Source organism: Xyrauchen texanus, chromosome 3 (assembly GCF_025860055.1).
Source record: "Xyrauchen texanus isolate HMW12.3.18 chromosome 3, RBS_HiC_50CHRs, whole genome shotgun sequence".
Classification (NCBI taxonomy): domain Eukaryota; kingdom Metazoa; phylum Chordata; class Actinopteri; order Cypriniformes; family Catostomidae; genus Xyrauchen; species Xyrauchen texanus.
Window position 1 is genome coordinate 44,865,456 of NC_068278.1, and position 25,622 is coordinate 44,891,077.

The 25,622-nt window shown below is 37.1% G+C and overlaps 1 protein-coding gene across 3 annotated transcripts in view; it reads left to right on the top strand.

The window, feature by feature from the left end:
• tbc1d8b (TBC1 domain family member 8B) overlaps window positions 1–25,622 on the top strand; it is a 33,843-nt gene that overhangs the window by 3,901 nt on the left and 4,320 nt on the right. The window contains exons 4-20 of one of the 3 annotated variants that reach the window (XM_052101676.1): window positions 2,490–2,712; window positions 3,269–3,509; window positions 3,704–3,911; window positions 5,345–5,512; window positions 6,022–6,123; window positions 6,425–6,575; window positions 6,659–6,873; window positions 13,723–13,840; window positions 14,557–14,842; window positions 15,647–15,773; window positions 16,309–16,407; window positions 16,691–16,759; window positions 17,707–17,947; window positions 18,740–18,805; window positions 23,332–23,412; window positions 24,034–24,075; window positions 24,167–24,264. In XM_052101676.1, the coding sequence (XP_051957636.1) occupies window positions 2,490–2,712; window positions 3,269–3,509; window positions 3,704–3,911; window positions 5,345–5,512; window positions 6,022–6,123; window positions 6,425–6,575; window positions 6,659–6,873; window positions 13,723–13,840; window positions 14,557–14,842; window positions 15,647–15,773; window positions 16,309–16,407; window positions 16,691–16,759; window positions 17,707–17,947; window positions 18,740–18,805; window positions 23,332–23,412; window positions 24,034–24,075; window positions 24,167–24,264 (2,535 nt within the window). The remainder of the gene's footprint in view (window positions 1–2,489; window positions 2,713–3,268; window positions 3,510–3,703; window positions 3,912–5,344; window positions 5,513–6,021; window positions 6,124–6,424; window positions 6,576–6,658; window positions 6,874–13,722; window positions 13,841–14,556; window positions 14,843–15,646; window positions 15,774–16,308; window positions 16,408–16,690; window positions 16,760–17,706; window positions 17,948–18,739; window positions 18,806–23,331; window positions 23,413–24,033; window positions 24,076–24,166; window positions 24,265–25,622) is intronic. The other 2 variants (XM_052101684.1, XM_052101692.1) reach the window with 2 other exon arrangements.

Genomic DNA, 25,622 nt, shown 5'->3' on the forward strand with positions numbered 1-25,622 from the left:
TCTGCACATGCTCTGTGAAGAGCACTCATGTTATATTATAACAACACTATGAACTGGTCAGCTGGGGCCAATAGTTTCGGATCTCAAGCCGCAAGACCAAAATCGATCTGCATTCCAAACATGGGGCCAATAGCCCCGCAGGTTTGACCTAATAACCACCCTAAATATGCCGTGCTAGTGCCATTGTCATACACCCTGCCCGTTTCACAAGCAAGAGGGAAGTTCAAGCTGAGGTACAGGCTCTGGAGACTAGCTAGCTCTCTAAATGAACATGGTGGAGACTGAAGCTGCCATTTGTTTGCTTATTTTGGTCTTTGCTTGGTGGAAAGCTAGTCCTGACTCAGTGAAACTCCTCCTTTGACATTGACCCTGTCTCAATCCCCAGTTGGCCTTCTTTGGCAAAAGGGTAATCGACGGGCCAAAGGTGCTTGCCTGTTCATCCCAAGGAAGCCCGAGGAGGCATGACGAAGCTCCTTAAGTGACCATGGGAACACAACTGGTCCTGGCACCCACTCATTTGGCCCGATAGTGTAAACGCAGCTTAGTGAGGCACTTTCAGTGGAAGGGAATGGAGCCAATCCGTAAATGTTAAAATACTTACAAGTCTTGTGGCTATACTTCATAATTATAAATATAAACAATAGGGGTGTAAATATTGGTAATGTCAACGATTAGATTAGATTAGATTACGATTCTAAACCTTACTATTACAATGCATCATGAAATCAGTCATTTGGTTACGAAATCGATTAGATGTTTTAAGAATGATTCATAATAATTTTCAAAAATATGCAAAAAAAAGATTCAACATTTAATGAATGTTCTTAATTTAGACAGCACCAGACTTGAGCACTAGAGACACAGATGCATATTGGAGGCTTGGCATATGTGAGGCTTCATATATAAACAGAAAATTAATACTTATGTTTAAATGCATTATTGAGCTGATATGAATAAAGGATAAAATAATGCAACATAATGACTTGATGCAAACAGATGGCATGTAAACCGCGATTTTGCATATCATGTCAAATTAACATTTATTGCACCAATAATTACAAATGGAAAATGTGATGTGCAGGCAGCAGGCAGCTCTGCTTGTCAAGCATGTTCACGAGAATCTTTTATCTGCTGCCATGTGTCATTGACCAATCAGAGATATCTTTAATCAGCTGGCATTTTGTTTATAACTGGTTAGTTCCCTTTAGAACATTCTGAAATTACTCCCCATTCCCCATATAGTGCACTATTTTGTATTCACTATGTGGTGTTCACATTCATTTAGGCTGTGTTCTATTCGTGGTAAAAGTATTTTATGGAGAAATAATGCAATCAAGGAGATATAAAGCAATATATACATAATGTATTGAAATTGAAGAAGAAAGCATAGGCAATGAACTTACTTTGGTCAAATGGACGCAAACATTTATGAATAATGTCACCAAAAATAGAACTCGAAAGCATGAACTTTCTTAATTTAAAGTGCTCTTTTTTTCCTTCATTCTTTAGGGTCCCGTGGGGTTTGTTTTGAGAAGGCTTGTGTAATCTGAGACAATATCTTTATCACATTGGGTATTAATATAGTAATAAAGATAATCGATTCTGAAATTCCATAATCAATGCATCAACATTGCTTTGTGAGACAATGTTAACAAAATTTTAGTATGATAAAATCGCTTACTAAACTTTTCTGTGTGAAGTTATATCCAATTTTACAACTTTTGTTGCCATGATGACATACTTTAAACCCTAAAATTACTGTAAATAAACAACAATTTAAACAATTTTACAGCTCAAATAATACATGGACCTTAACAGAAGATTTGTAGTGTAAATGTAAGTGCTTTTATAAAATTACAAGCTTCACATTTCTGCTTCCAAAAATTGTCTCTATTCACTTCTATTGTATGTGTTTCAGATTTTTCCTTTTTTTTTTTTTTTTTTTTATGAAAAGGAGGAAATTATTTTTCGTGAGTGTCTGCATTATTAATTAATTATTATTTTATTTATTAATAATTATTAGTAGATTAAGCTTAACTCAAAGTGAACCTGGAATATTCCTTTAATTTGTATCTGTTCCCTATTGTTTTTATTTGATCTATTGATTGTAAATTTTTTTCTTGTTTCTTTTTTTTTTTTTCTGGCTGTTTATTTTCCTTGAGTAATTTCTTAAGTAATTTGTTTAGGTATTTTAATTAGAAACTACTTGATGGTTACAAACCATTGTTTCAAGATCATTTGTTAATATTTTTACTTATATTTATCTTAAATATTTTACATATTAAAATATTGTTGTTCAGTTGCATAATAGTTTCCAATGTGATATCGAAACTGGTATTGAGAATTGTGAAATGTCACTGTTGATATTGACTTTTGAAATGTTGGTATTGTGAGAACCCTAATTTTGAATAATTTTTGTATTTTAGATTTTAGTCCATGCAGCTGCACATGTGCTATTGATTACAGTAGTGTATGTTGTGTTTGTGTAGGGTCTGATAGCAGAGGAGGGCAAATCCGCTGGTGACGAGGAGGATCCAGAGCACTTCAGGGAGGTAGTGCTGCGCTTTGAACGTCTGTTCGGTTTGCCTCAGAGAGAGAAGCTTGTGACGTATTTCTCCTGCAGCTACTGGAGAGGACGAGTGCCAAACCAAGGCTGGATCTACCTCAGCACCAACTTCCTGTGTTTCTATTCCTATATGCTGGGAAATGAAGGTTAGTAACACACTCACTTACAGATTTGATATTTGCGATGGTGGCTTTCTTTTGGTTCTTTGCTGTGGGGCAATAACATGCACCAACAAATGTCATTGTTTTAATTTGAATGCATACTGTTCCTTTAATGGCTCAAATGTAGACTTTAGAAGGACACATTTGGCCCCTAATCGGCCCCTAATCAGGCTGATTAACCCGAGAGGGATAAGGGCCAAATGGAGATGGCAGTGCGACAGAGAGAGAGATTTACGGGCAGCTGCCCGACACCTGTGTGTGTGTTTGTCTTTTTGGTTCAGTTTTATATTAAATTATTATTTATATTGTCAAGCCGGTTCTTGCCTCCTCCTTTCCCTTTAATCCCTTTACAATTTGCTAGAGGGCATTTGATTTTTTCTTCAAAACAATCCAAACTAGTGAGCTATGGCAGGTAAATAGTGATAGAATTTTCAAAATTTTATTTTTTTAATAATTTAAAATTGTACATCACAGTAATTTCCTTAGTAGGAAGCAATTGTAATCTCACACGTTGATCACTGTTTGTGACTTTCATTCTCAGTGAAACTGGTGTTTCCCTGGGATGACGTCAGCCGTCTAGAGCGTACGTCAAGCGTGTTTTTGACGGAGAGCATCCGTGTGCGTGTAAGAGGAGAAGATCATTTCTTCTCGATGCTCTTGAGGCTCCAGCAGACATACCTGATCATGCAGCATCTTGCTGAGTATGCCATCGTGCGCTACTTCGAGAAAGAAACCTTCAATGCTGAACATCCATTAGCCAACCCCCTTCACATCACACAGAGGTTAATTTATTTATTTGAACTGGATTTAATTCCACTGATCTGTGTACTGAATACCAAATGTACCATACCAGATTTTTTGACAGTATTATAGAAAGCAATTCATTTATGTAAACGGCAAGGCTGTGCTGTAGATGTATCTGTTTGTTCTCTGATGTATTGCACTTTACAGTCTAATTTTAATGTAATCTGTGCAGAGCTCTGGAAATACATGCACGGAATCAGTCGTTCCGAGCATTTTTCCGGTTGCCACAGGAGGAGAACCTTTGTGAAGTTTATGAGAGCTTCCTTTGGGTTCCTTTCAGTCACTTGAACACACTTGGAAAAATCTGTGTCTCTGAGAACTATTTGTGCTTTGCAAGCCAGGATGGGTCTCAATGCCATCTCATAATACCTTTAGGCGAGGTGTGTATTCAGAATCTTATTTTAAATGTAATCATTTATGTGTACATTTTATCATGATTTATGAACATAACATCAAGTGTCAATTTACCATGCCAAGCAAAACGAGACTCACAAAATTTGGAAATACACAAAAGCTACACTGTACAGTAAAGTGAGAGGTCTTGAGACCTGGTTTGAATGTGGCTAGAGAGCTGTTCTGACAGTTATTTGTGAAATCATTCTACAACCCTAATTCCAAAAAAGTTGGGATGGTATGTACAATGCTAATAATAAAAAAAGTAGTGATTTGTAAATTGTATTCACCCTTATTGCAAACACTACAACTACACATTATATTATGTTTTTGAATGACCTTGTGAATTTCATAGTTTGTTTGTTTTTTAATATACAGTAATTTTGAATCAGATGATTGTAACACATTCCAAAAAAGTTGAGACAGGAGCAATTTAAGACTAATATCAATTTGACGAGTTAAAATAACAAGGCAATGTGAAACAGGAGATGTTAAACAGGTGAGACAATTGTGTCATAGTATATAAGGAGCCTCCAAAAACTGACTAGACCTTCAAGAGCAAGGATCATTTGAGACTTGTCATTTTACAAACAGATGCTTCAGAAAATAATCCAGCACTTTGAGTCTCTGATGAGTCCACATTTCAAATAGTTTTTGAAAAACTCAGCAGTTGTGTTCTCCTTGCCAAAGAGGAAAAGGACTATCCAAGATGTTATCAGTGTCAGGTCCAAAAGCCAGTGTCTGTATGGGCCAGTAGTGTGTCAGTGCCCATGGCATTGGTAACTTGCACATCTGTGAGGGCAGCATTAATGCAGACAGATATGTACATATTTTGGAGTAGCATATACTGCCATCCAGCACTGTTTTTTCCAGGGACGTCCCAGCATTTTCAGCCTGACAACTTATAACCACATACTGGCCGAGAGCGCGGGTGCTAGACTGGCCTGCCTGCAGTCCTGACCATCTCCAAATGAGAATGTGTGGTGCATTATGAAGCGGCAAAAGACCCCGTAAAATTGTGCAGCTGAAGACCTGCATAATGGATGAATGGGGGAAAATTCCACTTTTTAAACTTAACAAACTTGTGTCTTCAGTGCCCAAATGCTTAATAAGTGTTATTAGAAGAAATTATGTCCTAACTTTTTTGAAGTGCGTTGCGGTCATCTGATTTGAAATTACTGTACATAAAAAAAAAAAAAATGAAATTCACAAGGTAAAACAGCATATAATGTGTTGTTGTAGTGCTTTCAATATAGCAAAGCGTGAATATAATTTACAAATCCTTTTTGTTTTTATTAGCATTTGTCATACTGTCCCAATTTTTTCGGAATTGGGCTTGTACATCACACTATTATATAACTATTATATTTACTGTGTATGTGTGTGCTGCATCAATACTTATGTTTTAGTGTTTTTGCAGGTGTTTAGTGTGGAGATGCCAGACCGCAGCACTCGTGCCCTGACTGTGTGTATGCGTGGCAAAAGAGCTTTGCGGTTTTCTGAGGTTCGAGATTTTGAGCGACTTGCTGCCACCATCCGCAGGAAATGTGGGACAGCAGGAAGCCCTCAACATTCCTTCAGTAACCAGGTCTCTGCACTCTAACTACTGAAATAAATAAACTGATATAGTTTGATATATTCTGCAGTCATTTCTACATGTACTATTTTGAGGTAAAGTACTATATTGGAAGATGGATAAAGTTAAAGGACTTTTTAGTAAATTAGAAACTCAAGCGCTCTGACACAATGGCCCTCATTCATGAAACACGAACAACACAAATTTCTTCATTTATAAAACTGTAGTTACAAAAATGTAATGTGGCAATTTCAAATTATGAGTAGAGTTTACACAGTTTTTTGTTCTGCTAGAGTTTCATGAAAGACGCCCAGTTACTTTCAGAAAAAACACTATTAGAAATGTCAAATGATTAGAAATTATTGCAGGTAGTCTCATGTCAAAAAAATAAAAAAAAGGATTTAATAATATTCCAAATTGCATTATATGATTTTCTTATAGCGGTCAGAAGATACTGATTGGACTTTGGGTTGTGTGGGGGTGTTTGTTTGTTTGTTTGTTTGTTTATGTCTTTCTCTGAGGATGAGGAGGGTGTGATGGTGGGGCAGAGTCAAGCTGTGAGCACCGAAGCTCTCATGAATGTCTTTCATCCACACGATGCAGAAAACCTTGACCCCAAAATGGTGCGTTCTGATTTCACTGAATTTGACACTTGCTCAAATTCAGACTAAAAATTAGATTTATAAATTGCGTTGCTGTAGCTCAACTGGTAAAGCATGGCTGTAGCATTGCCAAGGTCATGGGTTCAGTTAACACATAAAGTAAACTGATAAAATGTGTACCTTGAATGCACTGTAAGTTACTATGGATAAAAGTGTCTGCTAAATACTTAAATCTAAATGTAATTGATCTAAGCATGTGCTATGTGTCGTTATGTTGTTATTAAGCTCCCCACTATTGACATGATAACATTGTTATTGATAGCTGAAGGAGCGAATGAAGGAGCAGTCATGGCAGATCCACTTTGCTGAATATGGCCGTGGAACTGGAATGTTTTGCACCAAAAAAACGCGTGATCTCATCGTACGAGGAGTTCCTGAGACTCTCAGAGGAGAACTGTGGTTGCTCTTCTCAGGTGTGTGTGCGCTCGTGTGTGTGCTTGTTCGTGTGTGTGTGCGCGTGCAGTTTATAATGTTGTGTTGGTTTGCGTTACAAAAGGTGCTGTACATGACATGACCTCTCACCCCGGGTACTACGGCCGGCTGCTGGAGGAGTGTATGGGCAGCAGCTCACTTGCGTGTGATGAGATTGAGAGAGATCTACATCGCTCCCTCCCAGAACACCCAGCATTCCAGAGTGACACAGGAATATCAGCCCTCCGAAGAGTCCTGACCGCCTACGCTCACCGCAACCCCAAAATTGGTTACTGCCAGGTAAAAACACACACACAGTCTCTCTCTCAGTTGCACACTCGTAGTCCCATGGACCATTCACTGACTAGATGATTGTGTGTATTAGGGCTGGCCAATATGACGATATATATTGTGGCAATGATATAAAGTGTCAATCGATAGAGATTTTGCTAGATTGTGTATATCACGATATGAAAATATCCATGTGTGCAGAATGAGCTTATCTATTAGTAGGCAAGGCTTCACATGACAGTTAGAGAATTTAAGAAGAATGGACAGGGTTTTTATGGCATAAACAAACATTTACTGACCTGCCAGGCAAATTAAAAAACATTTATCTAGCTTTTGCTGCTTTAGAAGCGCTTCTGACATGCTCAGCTATGTTTCATCTGCGTGTCGTGTGCACTTTCTCTGGATCACACAAGTGCGTGTAAGTTCAGCAGGCTTCCTGATATTTACAGGAGAGCACAGAGCGGGATTACAAAAGCCATCACTGAGCAGAAAAATTTCATCTGTAAACAAAAATCACTTGTAATTCAAGCAATCTGTTTTACCTCCTCAAATGAAGGATGCAAAAGTATATTATGAAACCCAAATAATGCTTTCCTCGTAATTCGAACTTGAGTTTCTTAGGGAAAGTTTAAAATAATATATGCCAAAAACATATCAGATTGAAATGTGGTATAATGTGAAATTTAGCATTATGTTAAGAATGATTTCAAACTAAGTTAAGTACTTCTTCCTTTGACTATTGTCAAGTTCAGATTAAAGAGAAAATTATATAAGTGGAAGTATTTGGAAGTATTAAATTCACAGACCGTATTACACAAAAATAGGCTGTACAATATGGTTATTTAATATATTAACCAATTGTTATTGATTTTCAAATACAAAATAACTATATTGTGATTATATTATTGTTATCGTGGTATAACATTTTGGCCACATCGCCGACCCCTAGTGCATTTTATTTATTTTCACAAAAACGGTGAGAACTTTCTGAAAACGGCAAGCTCAAATCTGATTAGTTGGCTTTATGTAATTTCCAGCAATCAGAGTGCACATGTTTTTATCAGTACACAGAGAAGCAAACAAATGTTTAGAAGTACTCTGATGGCTACAGTAAGGAGCACTTCTGAGGAAGAACTAGCTACATGCTGGATTTGCCAAAATGTGAGTATAAAGGGATATTCCGAGTTCAATACAAGATAAATTAATTCGGCAGCATTTGTGGCATAATGTAGATTACCACAAAAATAATTTTGACTTGTCCCTCCTTTTCTCTAAAAAAAAAAAAAAGCTAAAATCGAGGCTTATAATTTTATAATATATTAATATATAACTAATTAATATATTAATTCTTCTGTTAAAACTCATGTGTTATTTGAGCTGTTAAGTTAAATTAAGTTAAAAGTTTAAATTATTGTTTTACGGTTGTTTTAGGGTTTACTGTGCTACATCATCATGGCAACGAAGTTATAAAATTGAACATAACCACAGGAAAGTTTAGAAAGCAATTTTGTCCCACTAAAATCATGTTAATGCGCATATTGTTTACTGAATTGGAAAATTTAGTATTTTTACATGTATTGTTTGGCCCCATGTACTTCCATTGTAAGTATCTCACTATAACCTTTATTTTTGCTTATTGTAAAGACCATTCATTTTGTGGGAATCAACATTATGCCACAAATGCTATCAGTTCAGCTTGTATTGAACCCAGAATATTTCTTTAAATGTGTATAGCACTGATTTTTTTTTGTTGTTGTTTTTTTTTTTTTTTGTTATTAACAATTTTTATTGATTCCATATAACAAATTAAAAATACATAACAAAATATTTAGAATCAAATTATATACATTTACAACCCTTCTCCCTGAACATTAATCCCCCACCTGACACAAACAGGCACCCCGGTGGTCAAATGCCAATTGAAAATGACACACAAACAGACAATAAAACAACAGAAAATATTTTGAAACGTAAAAAAAACAAAAACATAAAGTATACATTCAAAAACAAAAAGGTTGCAGCATACACTTTTAAAACAACAAGTCTCTCCCACTGCCCCTCCCAGAGAGCCCTCCAAAAAAGCCAAAGAGCTGCCCCACTTCTCAATGAACAAATCTATGTTGCCTAGCCTTCTATATGACAACTCCTGAAATGCCACCACCCTGCCCATCTCCATGCACCATTCACGAAACGAGGGCGCTCCAGCCGACTTCCATCCCCTAAGGATGACCTTTCTGCCGATTATAACACCGGGCAGGATCCAATTCTTCATGCATTTATCCCCTACATCAGTGACCGCCCCATTGCTTAAAAACAGAGTCTGGGGAAAATCTGTGTACCCAATACGTCACACTTAAAACTCTAAACCCTCAACCAAAACTCTTGAATACTAACACACCATCAAAAAACATGGGATGTGTCCTCATCTTCTGATTGGCATCACTAGCAGGTGGGTTTGTCTTTAAGACCATGCCTATACAATCTAGAGTGGGTCCAATAGAATGTAAAATCTTAAATTGCATAAGACACATTCTTGCATCTCTAGATGTAGACTTGATGTTTTTTAGAATCCTAGCACACACTCCCTCCTCCAATACCAAGTTTAAATCTTTCTCCCATAATCTCTTGAGAGAAGTTGTAGCTCCATCCCCAGACTCTGAATAAGCATGGAGTAATATACTGATGCCTCGTGGCCTTTTTCAAAAGCAGTAATCACCAATTCCAGAGTATCTGCCGCTTTAGGGGGGTGTATGCTATTCCCAAAAATAGTACAAAGCAGGTGGCGCAGCTGTAAATACCTAAAGAATTTAGATCTGGGAATCCCAAACTGTTGAACCATATTTTCAAAAGATCTCAACACTTCTCTCCCATATAGGTCAGCGAGTGTGTTATACTCCCTCACAATCCACTCTATACAGCAGAAAGGGGACTTAATATACATAACTTTGAGTTCAGCCATAGCTCAAAGCAACATTTAAATACATGTTCTAATTAAACACTCTGGACACTTTTGTCCATACCATGTGCAAATGTGAGATAACAAGGTGTGACTTAACTTCTCCAGTTAGTTTGATAGAAAGGCTTTGCAATGGCGAAATAGGGGCAAGAACTTACTGTTCAATACAAAACCAGGGAGGGTCTTTCTCAGGTGGAAGAGACCAATGAGCCAAATGTCTGTGACTGAATGCACAATAATAAAACTAAATCTTCAGTATGCCTAGCCCACCTTTGTCAATTGGCCTATGTACGCCTAGCCCACCTTTGTCAATTGGACATTTACCATTCCAAATGAAGGACTATCAAATTGCTTGAAATAAGAGAGGAGACATCAATAGGGAGATATTGTGGCAGGTAGTTGAATTTTGGAATACAATTCATTTTAATAACATTAACCTTCCCAATTGATAAATGTAATGATGTCCACATCGCTTGAAAACCTTTTTATTTAAAGGGTCAAAATTAACTCTAAATTAAACTAAATCACACAAATTTGCTGGGAATAAAATACCCAAAAACTTAATTCTCTGTTTGGTCCCCTGGAAGTGCTCGGCTTAAAAGCCATTACCAGGCAGAAGGCGGTCAGAGCCAAAGCTTTGGATTTAGACCAGTTAACTCTGTATCCTGAGAATGAATTATTAATTCTGTGGAGGAAAGGCATAGATCTAGTAGGGAAATATCCTATATTTAGGGGCAGCACCTCTACGCACCAGGGCATTATCTGAGACTTATTTTTTTCCAATTGAGCAATCAACAACAGATGGAATGAGGGACTTGGATATAAATAAAATCTATTCTAGAGTAAATCTTATGGACTAATGGAAAATAAAATGTACAGTCCTTCCCAGATGGGTTCAAACGTCTCCAAAATATCTGTAAGACCAAGATTTTTACACATCCTATGAAGTGTCAGTGTTGCTCTAGGGGGCTTGCACACTTTTGCTTCACTATGATCAAGGACTGAATCCAAAAGATTAAAGTCTCCTCCCAATTTTATATCATAAGGGGTGCCAGCGGCTTGCCGCATCCTTTCAAGATCTATTAAAAAAAAACCCTGATCATCAACATTAGGTGCATAAATATTAGCCAAAATAAGACTTTGCCCCTTAATTTCAGCTAAAACAAAAATAAGAGACATTTGAATTGTAGATGTTTCCTTCTCAGCGTAATGACTCCCCTGCTCTTACTTGAGCCAGCACTAAAGCAAGCATGCCCACCCCATATCCTCCCAAATTTTTCAGCTTCCCTCTGAGAAAGATGTGTTTCTTGAAGAAACACTATATCATATTTCTTGTGCTTAAGAAGAGAAATAACCTTCCTTTTTTTTTATGGGGTACCCCAACCCATTCACGTTCCACGTGGAGAGAGATAATCCACTCATATTAACATTTGACATTTTGACATATAAGAAAAAATAGATTGTGTGTCAAAAACAAGATTATAAAGACCACATTCCAACATTAGTGCATCCATGAAACCCCAAACATCCCCCAAAACCAAACAAACAGAAAAAAGATAAACGTGCGCATTAACCCTGTGCACGATAGCCCAAACTGGCGTCCATACCTCCAAACTCAAAGAGTCCATGCCCACCAATTAAAACCCAATGACAACTTTGCCATCGGATTACTCAAGTCCGGTTTCTGTACACTTTTTGTGAGACAGAATTACACGGCAAAAGATATTCTATAAAACAAACTCCAGCCAATAGGTGGAATAAACACAAAGAGCATGTAGATTCATCCATAAAACTGTCCTGAAGGTGTGCTACTCTAAAAAATAAACTTCAGCCGCTAGGCGGAACCAGCACAAAAAAAGAAATGCTCAGAGTCAAGTGAATGGTCAGTGAGTTGGTCCAACCGGCTGAAACGTGAGTACCATAAGATAACTTTACACTCCATTGACTTTATGAAGGACATCTCTTGCTGTGCATCTATTCTCAATTTGGCCGGGAAAATCAGTGCAAAAGCGGCCTTCCGTTGATGTAGAAGTTTCTTGCATTCCTTAAATCGATCATGTTTCCCTCTTGTCGAATTCGCAAAGTCTGGGAAAAAGAAAATGCTGTGGTTCTTCCAAGAAAGCTTTCCTTTACTCCTCGCCTCGCGTAACACAAGATCTTTATCGGATGATCTCAGAAATTTGTCCAGAATTTTATTGGGGCCTGAGTCCCTCCGTGGATCTCTGAGCTCGCTCGATTTCCAGCTTATGGCCTGTTTTTGCGAGCAGATTCGGAAGGAGCCCATCCAGGAATTTCCCTATATCCCAACCCTCTTTGGCCTCAGGAATTCCGACAATACAGGCATTATTCCACCTGCTTTGGTTTTCCATGTTCTCTAACTTCTCCCAGACATGCTCCAAATCCACCCTGGTCGCTAGCGGATTAGCAGATAATTCCCTCTTTGATGTCTCCAAATAATCGATCCGTTTCTCGACATCCCCCACTCTTGTAACCACCTCAGAGAACTTCGTCTCCATGGCAGTGATCGATCGATGTATCACAGCAAGATCCTCAAAGTCAGTAACAACCTTCGACAGCATTGCCGACATACCCAGCATCTCTCGCCGCATCTCTCCAACCAAATCGTCTCCCTGGCTCGCTGCTTGCACGGGGGTGACAGCTTGAGCATGTAAGTGTCTTTTAATGTCTCCAGAGCTCGAGGATTTTGAATACTTTGACATATTGTCCTCCTAGAACACTTATGGAGCAGAGTGTATTGAATCTGGGAAACAAATTATGTGCAATTACACCTGTATTCTACCCTGGTCTCATGGCTATATCCAATTTGAGATTTTCCTACCTGTAAACATGATTTTGAATAGCAAACTGTGTCACTTTACTTGTGCGTCAGCTGGCCCCTTCCTATCTAAGTGGGTGGTTTTTTTTGTTTTTGTTTGCCAGAATAGGCTTCAAGGTGGGTCAGACTTTATGCAGATTGTAAAAAGTCTTGCTCTTTGAGACAAAACAAACATAATACTTGATTAACTTACACATAAATAACAATATGTTTACAATGTCAGAGATCTATCTACCATCATTTTTGTATGCAAAACTGCTTCAAGGATTGCATGTCTCATCTTATGCAAATAGAGATTAATAAAGGGAATTATGGGCAGGACATGGAATATGAAGGGTTTTGTAAGCCTAACGCTTTGTGTATGCAAACTTCAAGCATGGAAAATATGCAAAGTACATCTCACGTATTTGTGATATATGGTGACAAGTGATATATGATGAGCACTTTGAAGGTATGACACTAAGAATAAAACATTATTTACCAGAAGAAATATTAACCTATCATCCGTGATTTTTTTATATATCTTTTTTTTTACTTCTAATTTGATTGCCAGATGTGCCAAAATACCATAATAATTATTTCTGAGATGATAACTAAATGCTTGAGTTAATTAAACACAAAACATGAGGTCATGTGACAACAGTATAGCATACTATTGTTTGAAACAGTTAACATTACATATTGCATGCTGTTTCACATACTTCTTATACAATAGAAGGCAGTAAATGGTATGTATTGTGCAGTAAGCAGTATGCTCAAATTCTTTTCTAAACCAAGCCATAAAATGGCTAATTTGTACTTAACTCGCATCATAAACTCTTAAAACATTAGTTCACCCAAAATTTTTATTATGTCACCATTTACTCACCAAAACCCATATTTAAGTTGTTATTCACTGAAAATCTTGCACTTGACATCATGTAAGGAGGAGAACTGAGCTCAAAGGTTATTGGTTCTCACATATATCATACCGCTATTTAAATGTACATGGGAGTGAATGAGATTTGAGAGCTCAGGTTAAAAGTTTGGTCTGTTACTCACAAAGTTATTCTCTATGTCTGTCCAGGCGATGAATATCCTGACATCAGTGTTGCTACTGTATGCAAAAGAGGAAGAGGCCTTCTGGCTGCTGGTAGCTGTATGTGAAAGAATGCTCCCAGACTACTTCAATCGCAGAATCATTGGTATGTGTGTGTGTGTGAGAGGGGTTTGTTATATAGATGTTATATTCAACCGCATTCCTGGGAGGTAATTGACATCATATTAATAAAATGGCAGCATTTTGAGTTTTGCACAGCTGCAAAACATTATGACACAGTGCCAATAGTAGTTGTCTTAAATAATCTTCTGATGTGAAGTACTTCCCCTCACACTCTGGGGAAGGCTGTGGCTCAGGTGGCAGAGCGGGTTGTCCACTAATCACAGGGTTGGCGGTTACATGCCAAAGTGTCCTTGGGCAAGACACTGAACCCCAAGTTGCTCCCAATGGCAGGCTAGCACCTTGCATGGCAACTCTGCCGTCATTGGTGTGTGAATGGGTGAATGAGATGCAGTGTAAAGCGTAAACTTAGCTGTTTTAAATACAGCTACCTTTAAAAAGGCTCTATATAAGTGCAGATCATTTACCATTTACTCAAATAGAAAGGCACCTATGAAGTGGATTATAAAAACTGAGCTTTGTCTTGGTGTACTCTACAGCTATCTGTGTTCAAGGATCTTCTTTTAAAGGTTAAACTAAATGTTATGAATAAGAGTTATGACCTAGACTATGATCTGTCCTTTGACTTACTACAAAATCCACACTAAAACCAAAAAACTCAATTTCAGTGTTACTCACTGGGGTGGGGTGGGGTGTTGGGGTTATTAGTATTATTCAAATGTGTGTATAAATGTTTCCCAGGAGCATTGGTGGACCAGGCCGTGTTTGAGGAACTGATCCGTGTACATCTAACCCAGCTGACAGAACATATGACAGACCTGTCGTTTTTCTCGTCAGTATCGTTGTCATGGTTCCTGACTCTCTTCATCAGTGTACTGCCCATAGAGAGCGCTGTGAATGTCGTCGACTGTTTCTTTTACGATGGAATCAAAGCCATCCTGCAGCTTGGCCTTGCTGTCCTTGACTACAATATGGACAACCTGCTTTGTTGCCATGATGACGCAGAGGCTGTCACAGTCCTCAACAGGTGATGAGAACATCCTAAATCTTAAAGGAATAGTCTCTCTTTACTTAACCTCATGTTGTTCCAAACCCTTAGGACTTTCTTTTTTCTTTAGAACAAACTGTTAGGGGTTGCATCTTTTTTCCATACAAATTATACCATACAGCTTAAACTTTGCTCATCAGGGCCTAATAACGGGATGTTTTTTATTTTGGTTCATTCTGAGCAGATACTGTATTTTTTTGTTTTGGTTCCTGCATTCCACAGCATCCTTTCCTTACGGTTAATAGTTAATAATGTTCGAATGTCGTTATTGAACTGAAAACTACCGCATTTGAATGATGCTGTATCTACCATAGGTGTCAATGTATGTCCAAGACAAAATATTACTGAGTGCGCCTATAAATATATCTCCAAATGTATTTGAAATATTTCAAATATTCATCTGGCCACCTAAAATCAATTAATATCCTGAATCTCTCTCCTGCATGCACATACATGCACACATGTGCATGGCGCGTTTGGCAAAAAGTTATTTTAACGTTGATTTTTAGACTAGCTGGTTCCTTCAGAATCAAAGCACATGCTCATGTTCTACAAAAAAAAAAAAGACAGATTTTTTTCTTGCAACGGGAAATGTTGTACTTCCAAAAGTGTACTGTGATAAACCCAGTAGTCTTTGGTTTCATTAAAAAAAAAATATTGGTACAAAATTAACTGGTTATTGACCGGTTACTATTATTTAAAAATGTATGTTTTCACTATATTACGTTCTGCGAAATATTTCATTTTTAGTCCCTGTTGCTCATATCGGATTTTGTCCTTCAGGTTTTTTGACAATGTCACCAATAAAGATAGTCCCCTCCCAGCAACTGTACAGCAGGCGTCAGCAGCAGCCAACGACAAATCAATGCATAAAGTGGACATCAGCGATCTCATCAAAGAGGCGTATGAGGTAAACATTGCACACACTTTAATAGATTGCAGTGAGTATTAAAACCCATATTCAATTTAAAGATTTTGCTAGTTCACAAGCACATTCATTTCAGATTGTTCTATTTTAATTTTTTAGGTTTTTTGGCCATTTTTTGCAAGTCCAGAGCTATGGCAAAACCACTCCTGGTGCTTCTTAACCAATTAAATATTAAATAATCCTTTGCTATTAAAACCGTTTGTGTCTTCACAATTGAATAAGTAGCAATAATAAATGTGACTATTTAAATGCATCCACAAAAAGTGTTTTGGAAGCATCTGATGCCTTTGTTAATGCTTACATGATTAATACCTGTACTCGTGGTGACAGATCTCTGGGGAATTGGTGTGCAATTAAAAGGTGTAAATTTTGCGAGCACCTAAGAATTCAGCTCTCTCAGACTGGACTATTGCTGAGAATGAAGGGAGGCCCTCTCTGATAGGAGTTTTGGGGTCAGCACACCAAAGGCCTGAGACAAATAATCACTCAGATATATAATAACAATGCTTTGTTTCAGAAATATGGAGACATTCGAACAGAGGAAGTGGAAAACATGCGGAAGAGAAACAAGCTGTATGTTATTCAGACACTAGAATACACAACCAAACAAAATGTAGTAAGTACAAAAATCATGCTGATGTACTTTATGATGCCCTTATATTGTATTCACTGATTAAATATTTGAACATCCTTTTACATTCCTGCCTAGAAGGACCAAAATATGTTTTTTATCACTTGTAACATTGTTAGTAACTATAAATGAATTGTTGAATGTTGAAATATGGAGTTATGAATAATATAATGTACTCATTCATGAAGTTCTATGTCTTAAAAAGTTGTTTTCATGTTAAATTTGATCATCTTAAAATACTTTATTACCTGCACTGTTTTTGTTTTAGTTGCGTGTTGTTGCTCAGGATGTTAAATTCAGTGCTGCTCAGCTGGAGGAGCTGTACATGCTGTTTAAGGTTAGTTACACTATAACTGCCATTGTATGTATGGTTTTTACTATTAAAACTTGAATTGCTCATGCTTTAGAATAAGATTCAATTTCTTAGCATTAGTTAACAATATTATTTAACATAAATTATCAGTGAACAATACTTTTACAGCATTTATTAATCTTGGTTAATGTTAATTTCAACATATAGTAATTTTTAAATCAAATGTTGTCTATGTATATGACATATTAAGGATTGAATCTTTTAAATGTGCCAGAAAACCCACCACACTCAGGCCCCACTTTACACAACAGCACATCTAAACAACATAAAGCCATCTTTACACTGCAAAGGTGGCACAGATGCTGCTCAGAAGTGGCATAAATGGCATAAAATTACAATTGAATAATGTTATGAGATTAATGTTTTAAAAATAAAATTATGAATATAGAAATATGACATGATTAAAAATATATATACATATATATTTTAAAATGTGAGCCTAAATTATGAAATAAATGCTCTATCATGACAACAACAAAGTTTAAGGCTACTACTATTTCATTTTCACAGAACCAAAGCAGCGTCAAATCTGCCTTTGAAACTAGAGGCTGAGGTGGGTCAGAGCTGCCATAATTTAGTCTGGCTTAAATGCAGCAATACGTCTTTACACAGAAATTTGAGCAGGCACAGAGCACAGTAATACAACTAATGAACAGTGTTACAGTAATACAACTATGCATGATAATATTTTTAGCTTTTATTGTATCATAAAATATGATTAAGATATTATGACAACCCTATAACAAACACACACCGACATACAGACATGTATTTATGACATATTGTCTCATAAAATTATATTTTGTGACAAGTTTGTGTATATATTTGCTATGTATGACCTGAAAGCCTTTCGAATATGTAAGTGTGTATGGAACAATGGTTATTACCGTGATGGTTTGAATGTGTTACAGAGGCAACACTTTGTGAGCTGCTACTGGTCAGTGTGTAGTCCTGCCCTGCAGAATCATGACCCCAGCCTGCCATATCTGGACCAGTACCAACTTGGTCAGTCCCAGTTTAGCAACCTGTTTAACCTGCTGCAGCCGTGGACCACACAAACGCACACTCGCACACTGGCACGATCAGCCTTCCATCTACTGGACGAGAATGGAGATGGACTGGTGAACTTTAAAGAGTTCATAAGCGGTCTGGGTAAGAGGAGCCTAACCCTTACTTAAAATGTGTGCCCTTTCACCTTTCTTCATTGCAGCTCCCTTTACAACCTGTCAAATTGATTCAACATTTTGTGTGTGTGTGTGTGAACGTGTATTTATCACTTTGTGGGTACCAAATGTCCCCATAAGGATAGTAAAACCCGAAATTTTTGACCTTGTGGGGACATTTTGTCGGTCCCCATGAGGAAAACAGCTTATAAATCATACTAAATTATGTTTTTTGAAAATTTAAAAATGCAGAATGTTTTCTGTGAGGGTTAGGTTTAGGGGTAGGGTTAGGTTTAGGGGATAGAATATAAAGTTTGTACAGTATAAAAACCATTATGTCTATGGAAAGTCCCCATAAAACATGGAAACACAACGGTGTGTGTGTGTGTGTGTGTGTGTGTGTGTGTGTGTGTGTGTGTGTGTGTGTGTGTGTGTGTGTGCGTGTGTGTGTGTGGTGTGTGGATTTTACTGAGGACAATTTTGTAAGTTACAAATTAGTAATTACAAGGGTATTATGCTATAAATGTGATTTATGAGGACATTTCTAGTGTCCCCATAATTCAAATCGCTTAAAAATCATACTAAACAATGTTATATTGAAAATGTAAAAATGCAGAAAGTTTTCTATGATGATTAGGTTTAGGGGTTGTGTTAGGTTTAGAGGATAGAATCTATAGTTTGTACAGTATAAAAGTCATTATGTCTATGGAAAGTCCTCATAATGATAGGTAGACCAACATGTGTGTGTGTCTGTCTGTGTGTGTCTGTCTGTGTGTTTCAGATGTCTTATACAACAGGTCATTCACAGAAAAGCTCAAGTTTCTCTTCAAATTGCACCTTCAACCAGGTAAAATGCTTAATTTTATTCAACTCCACTGTTATTTATATAGTAAACTTTTTCTAATCTCTGCCAGTGTGCTGTAGTAAGAATTTAGTGTTTACAAACAATATTATTCTATATGTATTAAATAGTGGAGTGATTTATTTAATACTTGTTTTGTATTTCATCTCTTTAAATCTGACCTGATTAACCATGTACTACAATCTATATAGCTAACCCCTTTACAACCTTTATTAACAAAAATGATATCTGATCCTTCCATAATCCTGTGTAATCTATATACAGCGATCAGCCACAGCATTCCACATCTCAGATTAGCATTCTGAGATGCTATTCTTCTCAACACATTTATATAGAGCAGTTATGTAAGTTACTATTGACTTTGTCAGCTCAAACCAGTCTGGCCATTCTCTGTTGAACTCTCTCATCATCAAGGCATTTCCATCCACAGAACTGCCGCTCACTGGATGTTTTTTGTTTTTGGCAATAAATTCTAGAGACTGTTGTGTGTGAAAATCCCAGGAGATCAGCAGTTACAGAAATACTCAAACCAGCACATCTGGCAAAACTTGTCTCGTTAATATTTCAATATTTTATTCAATATGAATTTGAATTTTACATTTGTTTAATTTGTTTTGTTGTTGGATTGCTAAATGTAGATTTGCTATTTCCTTTTACTCGAATAAAACAAGTTCTTACTTAAAATCACTCCAAAATAAAATTAAAGTAATTTACATTTAGCAATCCAACAACAGAATAAATTAAACAAATGTAAAATTCAAGTCACTTTCAGGAGGAATATCAAAACATTGTGCAACCTCGAATTTAGCAGTCCAACATAAAATCATTTTACAGTAAAATTAGTTCAATTTGAGTAACATTTAAATGTTTTTCTAACAGGAATCAATTCAAATGTGCATTCTTAATCAACTCTCAGTAATACACACACCCAACTTAGCACATACACACAATCTCCCTCCACCTCTCCTCTCTCTCCTTCCCACTGATCTTACAGTAAAACTGGTGCAATTCGAGCAACAGTTAACTTTTTCTAACAGGAATAAGTAAAACTATTTAAATCTGCATTAAATCTCTGTGGGGTAAGGAATAAAATTGAAATGATTTACAGACTGTAACAGTCACACAGTTTACGCCATTTTCTCACTCATACATGGCCGATAAAGTAAACAGAAAATATAAAAGAGCCAAATAACAAATTTAGATGACACATGGTGTAAATTTACGTTAGCAGCGGTAGAGAAATTACTTTTAACATGGGGGCAATGAGGAAACATTTAGAAAATATATTTTAAGTGACTACTATTAACAGAAACACATGTTGTAATACTATACTTGGGTGGGTGGGGACTAGGGGTGCAACAATACAGTTAGTCGACGGTTCAATACATACCTCGGTTTTTTAACCGCGGTTTTCTGTTCGGTTAGATTTTGATGGCTTGGCACATCAGATTGTTTTTTGTTATTCTATGCTTAGGCGACAAGTACAGTAAGAGGAGAATTTTTTATTTTTTTTATTGCAATACTCTTTATTTAAAGCAAAACAAAAAAAAAATCCACTTGTACACATTCCTAGTGTATTGTATAATTTCTTCCTCTGTGGAGGGCACAGGAGTCTGTACTAGACCCTGTGTATCAAAGAGAATGATCCTTTAGTATAATTACACCTCCCCCACACAGATGCACACACATGCATGCACAGCTCAGAACCACTTTGCTGTCCTTTTCTGCATATCGTGGCACCGTTTTGTTGTCCATTCTGCATAACGCAGCGGCTCATTTTTGCTTTTCGCGGACCATTCGGCACATTTCGCGGCCGACAAACCAGCCCGCTCGGTTCTCCCAAAGCCAGACCGCCCCTGATCGGCCCCAAAGTGTGTCGGCCCACCGGGAAAATGCCAATTATGCCAGTTTACCAGTCCAGCCCTGGAATCGGGATTTACCTCGGCGCTGAAAAAAGTGCGAGACGGTTGTCTGTAACGCGGATCGAACGCTTTCAAAAGGTGGCGAAAGCTCAAATCACCGAAAACGGCTGCAAATCTTTGACAATGAACACCCCCACTGCCTTTGTTATTTTTTTTGTGTCTCTTGGAACCATTTGGCTATGTATGCTGGAAGGAATCAGCAAGGGACTGTTGCTTTTTGGATGACTGTATTACCTGCCCTGCTATCCTGATTTCAGACAGTGAGATCGCTGTCATGTTGGAAGTGTTTCCATTTGAGTTGGCAACATGTGTAAAACAATGCTTGCACAGTCATTTTTTTATTTACCATTTTTTCTTCCTCAGCATTATACTCAACGGCAAAACCGAAATGACACCACACCACAGATTTGAAAGACGGTGGTGCTTACTCGTATTGCAGCCTCACTTCACCGCTCACCATGTTAAAGTGTGAAATCTGACATTAGCATTGCAAGCATGGTTAAGCGCCCCCTAACTTTAGTGCATAGTGATTGGATATTTACTTGCGGGGAGGCGTTTCCTCATCTAAGCGCGTAGACGGGCACACACAAACAGTTCGGAGAGAAATTATTTATACGCAAAACCAAAAAACTGCAATTCGCAAGCGCGTATTGAACCGTGGATGTCATACATAACGGTTCAATATTATATTGAGAATTGTGGCATCCCTAAAGCTGCAGCTTGTTCTTCGGGGAATCCATGCTTAAACCAATTGCTGCCATTTTAATTATTCCATTGGGACGCACCGACGCATGTTATGCAAATCAACGTATTTCTGTAATCGATGACATTGATTACGTCGATGAATCGTTCCAGCCCTAATTCACTGTCTGCCATGATTACTTTAATAAGTGAGTGAAAGTGTCAAATAACAGGATGGTTACTGAGATTAAGAGAGTAGTATTTGGCCGGTCATGTGATTCTAACATGGCAGCCCCCACGTGCAGACCCTCTCCATGTTGAATAAAACAGCTTTTATAAGGTTACTGATATGACTGGAGTCTTCATTTTAATGTGAGTGGTCATAATGTAATACATGTATTGCAAAATTACAATTTATTTGTAAACTTTTTTTTTTTAATTGTTAGTTAAAAAATTACTGAATGCACCTTTAACGTCTACAAATTGAATCACTGGAATTCATATTTTTGCTTTTTGTTTAAGAAAAAGGGGGGCAAGTCAAAAAAACTTTTGTGGTTATCAATATTATGCCATAAATGCTGTCGATTGATCTTAACTTGTATTGAACCCAGAATATAACTTGATCCCTGTATAATCTGTATAGATAACCTTTCAATAACCCTGTATAATCTACATATCTAACCCCTTTTTTAATCCTTATACTCGTTTATAATCCTGTATACTCTATAATCTGTTAATCTACCCCTTCTTTAACCCTGTATAATCTACATATCTAACCCCTCTATAACCATGTATAATCTATATAAGACCTCTGAAACTGTCTATTCTGTATATCTAACTGTTCTATAATACTGTTTAATCTGTATATCTAACCTCTCTGTAACCCTGTATAATCTATATATCTAGCCCCTTTATAACCCTGTACTCTAAATATCCCACCCCTCTGTAACTCTATACACTCACTGAGCACTTTATTAGGAACACTTTTACACCTACTTATTCATGCATTTATCTAATCAGCCAATCATGTGGCAGCAGTGCAATGCATAAAATCATGCAAACACGGGTCAGGAGCTTCAGTTAATGTTCACTTCAACCATCAGAATGGGGAAAACTGTGATCTCGGTGATTTCGACCGTGGCATGATTGTTTGTGCCAGATGGGCTGGTTTGAGTATTTCTGTAACTGCTGATCTCCTGGGATTTTCACGTGTAACAGTCTCTAAAGTTTATTCAGAATGGTGCCAAAAAAAATTTTAATGAGAGAGGTCAACTGAGAATGGCCAGACTGGTTCTAGCTGACAGAAAGGCTACAGTAACTCAGATAATCACTATGTACAATTGTAGTGAGCAGAATAACATCTCAAAATGCACAACACGTCAAACCTTGAGGCGGATGGGCTACAACAGCAGAAGACCACGACCATAGTGTTTCTAATAAAGTTCTTAGTGAGTTTATATCTAGCCTCTCTATATCCCCTCAGCAATCTCTTTTCTTTGCAATCTCTTTACTTTGTCCTAAAGAAGACAATATCTCACCAAAAGGGACTTAAAGTATATTTAGTGCAGGGTCATTTCTTTTTGAACTGCCTGGGGGTAAATGCTTGCGTGAAGGTCATATTGTAATTTAAACCATTGACCTCTGAATTACTAGTCCAGATCCTTAATAACTAAGATACTACCACTTTATCTAGATGTCACTCTTTGTGGTGAATAGTTAATGGAACACATTTATGTGTCTATCTGACATTTTTAAAAAAAAAGGGTTATTTTGATAAGTGTCGACTTATCAGATGTCCACATTAATGTTAGTTATGTTGTAAGTTTATGTTCCTGACAGACGTTTTCATAAGGCAATTAACAGAAGAGGAATGTGTGTTTCTGCGTGCGTTTTTATGTGTTTCTTTAGGGACCCAGGAGTGTACGATTTTAAAGTCTTCTAGATTTATTCCTCCGGCTGAAGGTCACTCTTTCTCCACTCGCCTTTCTGGTCAGCTTTCACTCCTGTCTGTGGCTCCTTATATTCGCTCTTTCTGTCTTTTTACTCTTTCTTCTTTCTCCCCATTGTGTTATTTGATTGATTTTGTGCAGTTATGCTTATGTGTGTATTCACATGTATGGTGTGTCTTGTGTTTTCTTCTGTGCTTTAGAGACACATTGCCTTGTTTGTATCACCTGACAGCAAAACATTATTTTACATTGGTAGAAAACTCATTCTGGTGTTTTAAAACAGATGCACTCCAACCCAAATACCTGCCCACCCTGAAAAGCTTGTAAAACGCGTGTGTGTGTGTGCGCGCGTGCGGTTTATGAGGACATTTTCGTAGGTTATAAACTTAATTAATAAACGTAATTACAAGGGTATTATGCTATAAATGTGGTTTATGAGGACATTTCTAGTGTCCCCAAAATTTATATTGCTTAAAATCATACTAGACTATGTTTGAAAATGTAAAAATGCTGAATGATTTTTATGAGGTTTACGGGTAGGGTTAGGGGATAGAATGTATAGTTTGTACAGTATAAAAATCATTATGTCTATGGATAGTCCTTGTGTGTGACTGCTTGTGTGTGTTTCATGTCTTAACACTCTCTCCTGCCTTCTGTTTAGACTCTGCAGAGGATGGAGTGATCAGGAGATGTCCAGAGAGAGGTGATCTATTTAATTACAGTTCTGCAGTTATTTAGTCATGTTCTCTGGTCATTCAATATTTATGGAATAATCTGATATATTTCTCCCTCAGGTCGTGCTAAAGTAGATCTGCAAGAATATCTGAAACAGTGGCAGGAAGACTTGCAGCGGAGAGAGGAGAACATTAAAGATCTCCCCAGAATTAACCAGGTACACAAATCTGAAATGTCTTTGTGCTGTTGCATAATTGGTTGATACATTTATAATTTAAGGGCACAGTTCATGGTTATAAATAGCATTGTCCAGCCTTTTAATATTGACTGAACAGTATCTGTTGATTGGCTTGGCCTTTTTCTTCCTAGTTTTTCAGTTTGTGTACTGTAGATATTTGTATTTTAACAATCAGTACAGTTCACATAGTTCTATTCTTGGTTTCTGTTATACTGATGTTCAGTAGTCTGTGAGTCTGCCCTTTTGTGCTCTATTTCCTGAAAACATGTAGAAATGCTGCCCCTATTTACCTCCTTACTGCTTTGTTGGTATTGCAGAGCACATATAAAGAATGTGAGGATCTCAAAGCCAGATAAAAACAACTCTATTGTTTGTATTTAGAGTATAAGCTATCATTTGAACTCCCAGTCTGCTTTTTTTTTTTTTTTACATTTGATACAATAAAAATGAGGCTGTGATTGACAAAAGTACTGTTTGTTTTATATGTCGTTTTTAAAGTTTAGGCAAAGAAACACTGAAAATGCATCTTTTCACAGGTCTCAGTGGACTAACAAATTCCAGTAAACATGGGCTAGCATGTTAAATAGTCCAACATATAGGGTCCTATGATTTCAGCATCACGGAAAACACAGACAGAATTGCGGAATCCAGTCATAAAAATGGAAATAAAAATAAAACATGGAATGTCACAGAATTTTACATATTTGGAATTAAATTATTGTTTAAATGCACAATTAATCAAATTAAAATCGTGATATGTCCTAGTGTGATGATTTCACTACAAAAGGCTTAGATTTACTGTCTGCATGATCTTCAGCAGTAAGTGAAAGTGAGAAGCCACTGCTTATACACTAATAGCATCATTAACATCACATGCGGTCTGTGTGTAGTAATGACAAAGAGCAGAGCACTTAATTCACTGTGAAGCGCAGCACACGCAGACTATATATTTATATAATTAAATCATAGTCTTTCGCGGTTTAATCAGCACATTAGCCCATATAGCGAACTGCTTTTTGAAGGTGAATCCTTTAAAACTTATGGTTTTCTGCCAAAACGACAAAATAAAAGCTCCAGTAAACTAGATGTGTGAAATTGAAAAAAATGCTACATAAATATATTACTTCTGTTTAATAATATATAATATTAAATTTAGTAGTTGTAATAATGATAATAATAATATATTAATAATAATTACGTTATATTAAAGCAATATCTCAAGCACGTGTTTCATCACTGCTTTCATTAATACTGTGATGCTCTACTGTGCAGCACTGTATTTGACAAAACATTTACATTTACATTTATGCATTTGGCAGATGCTTTTATCCAAAGCG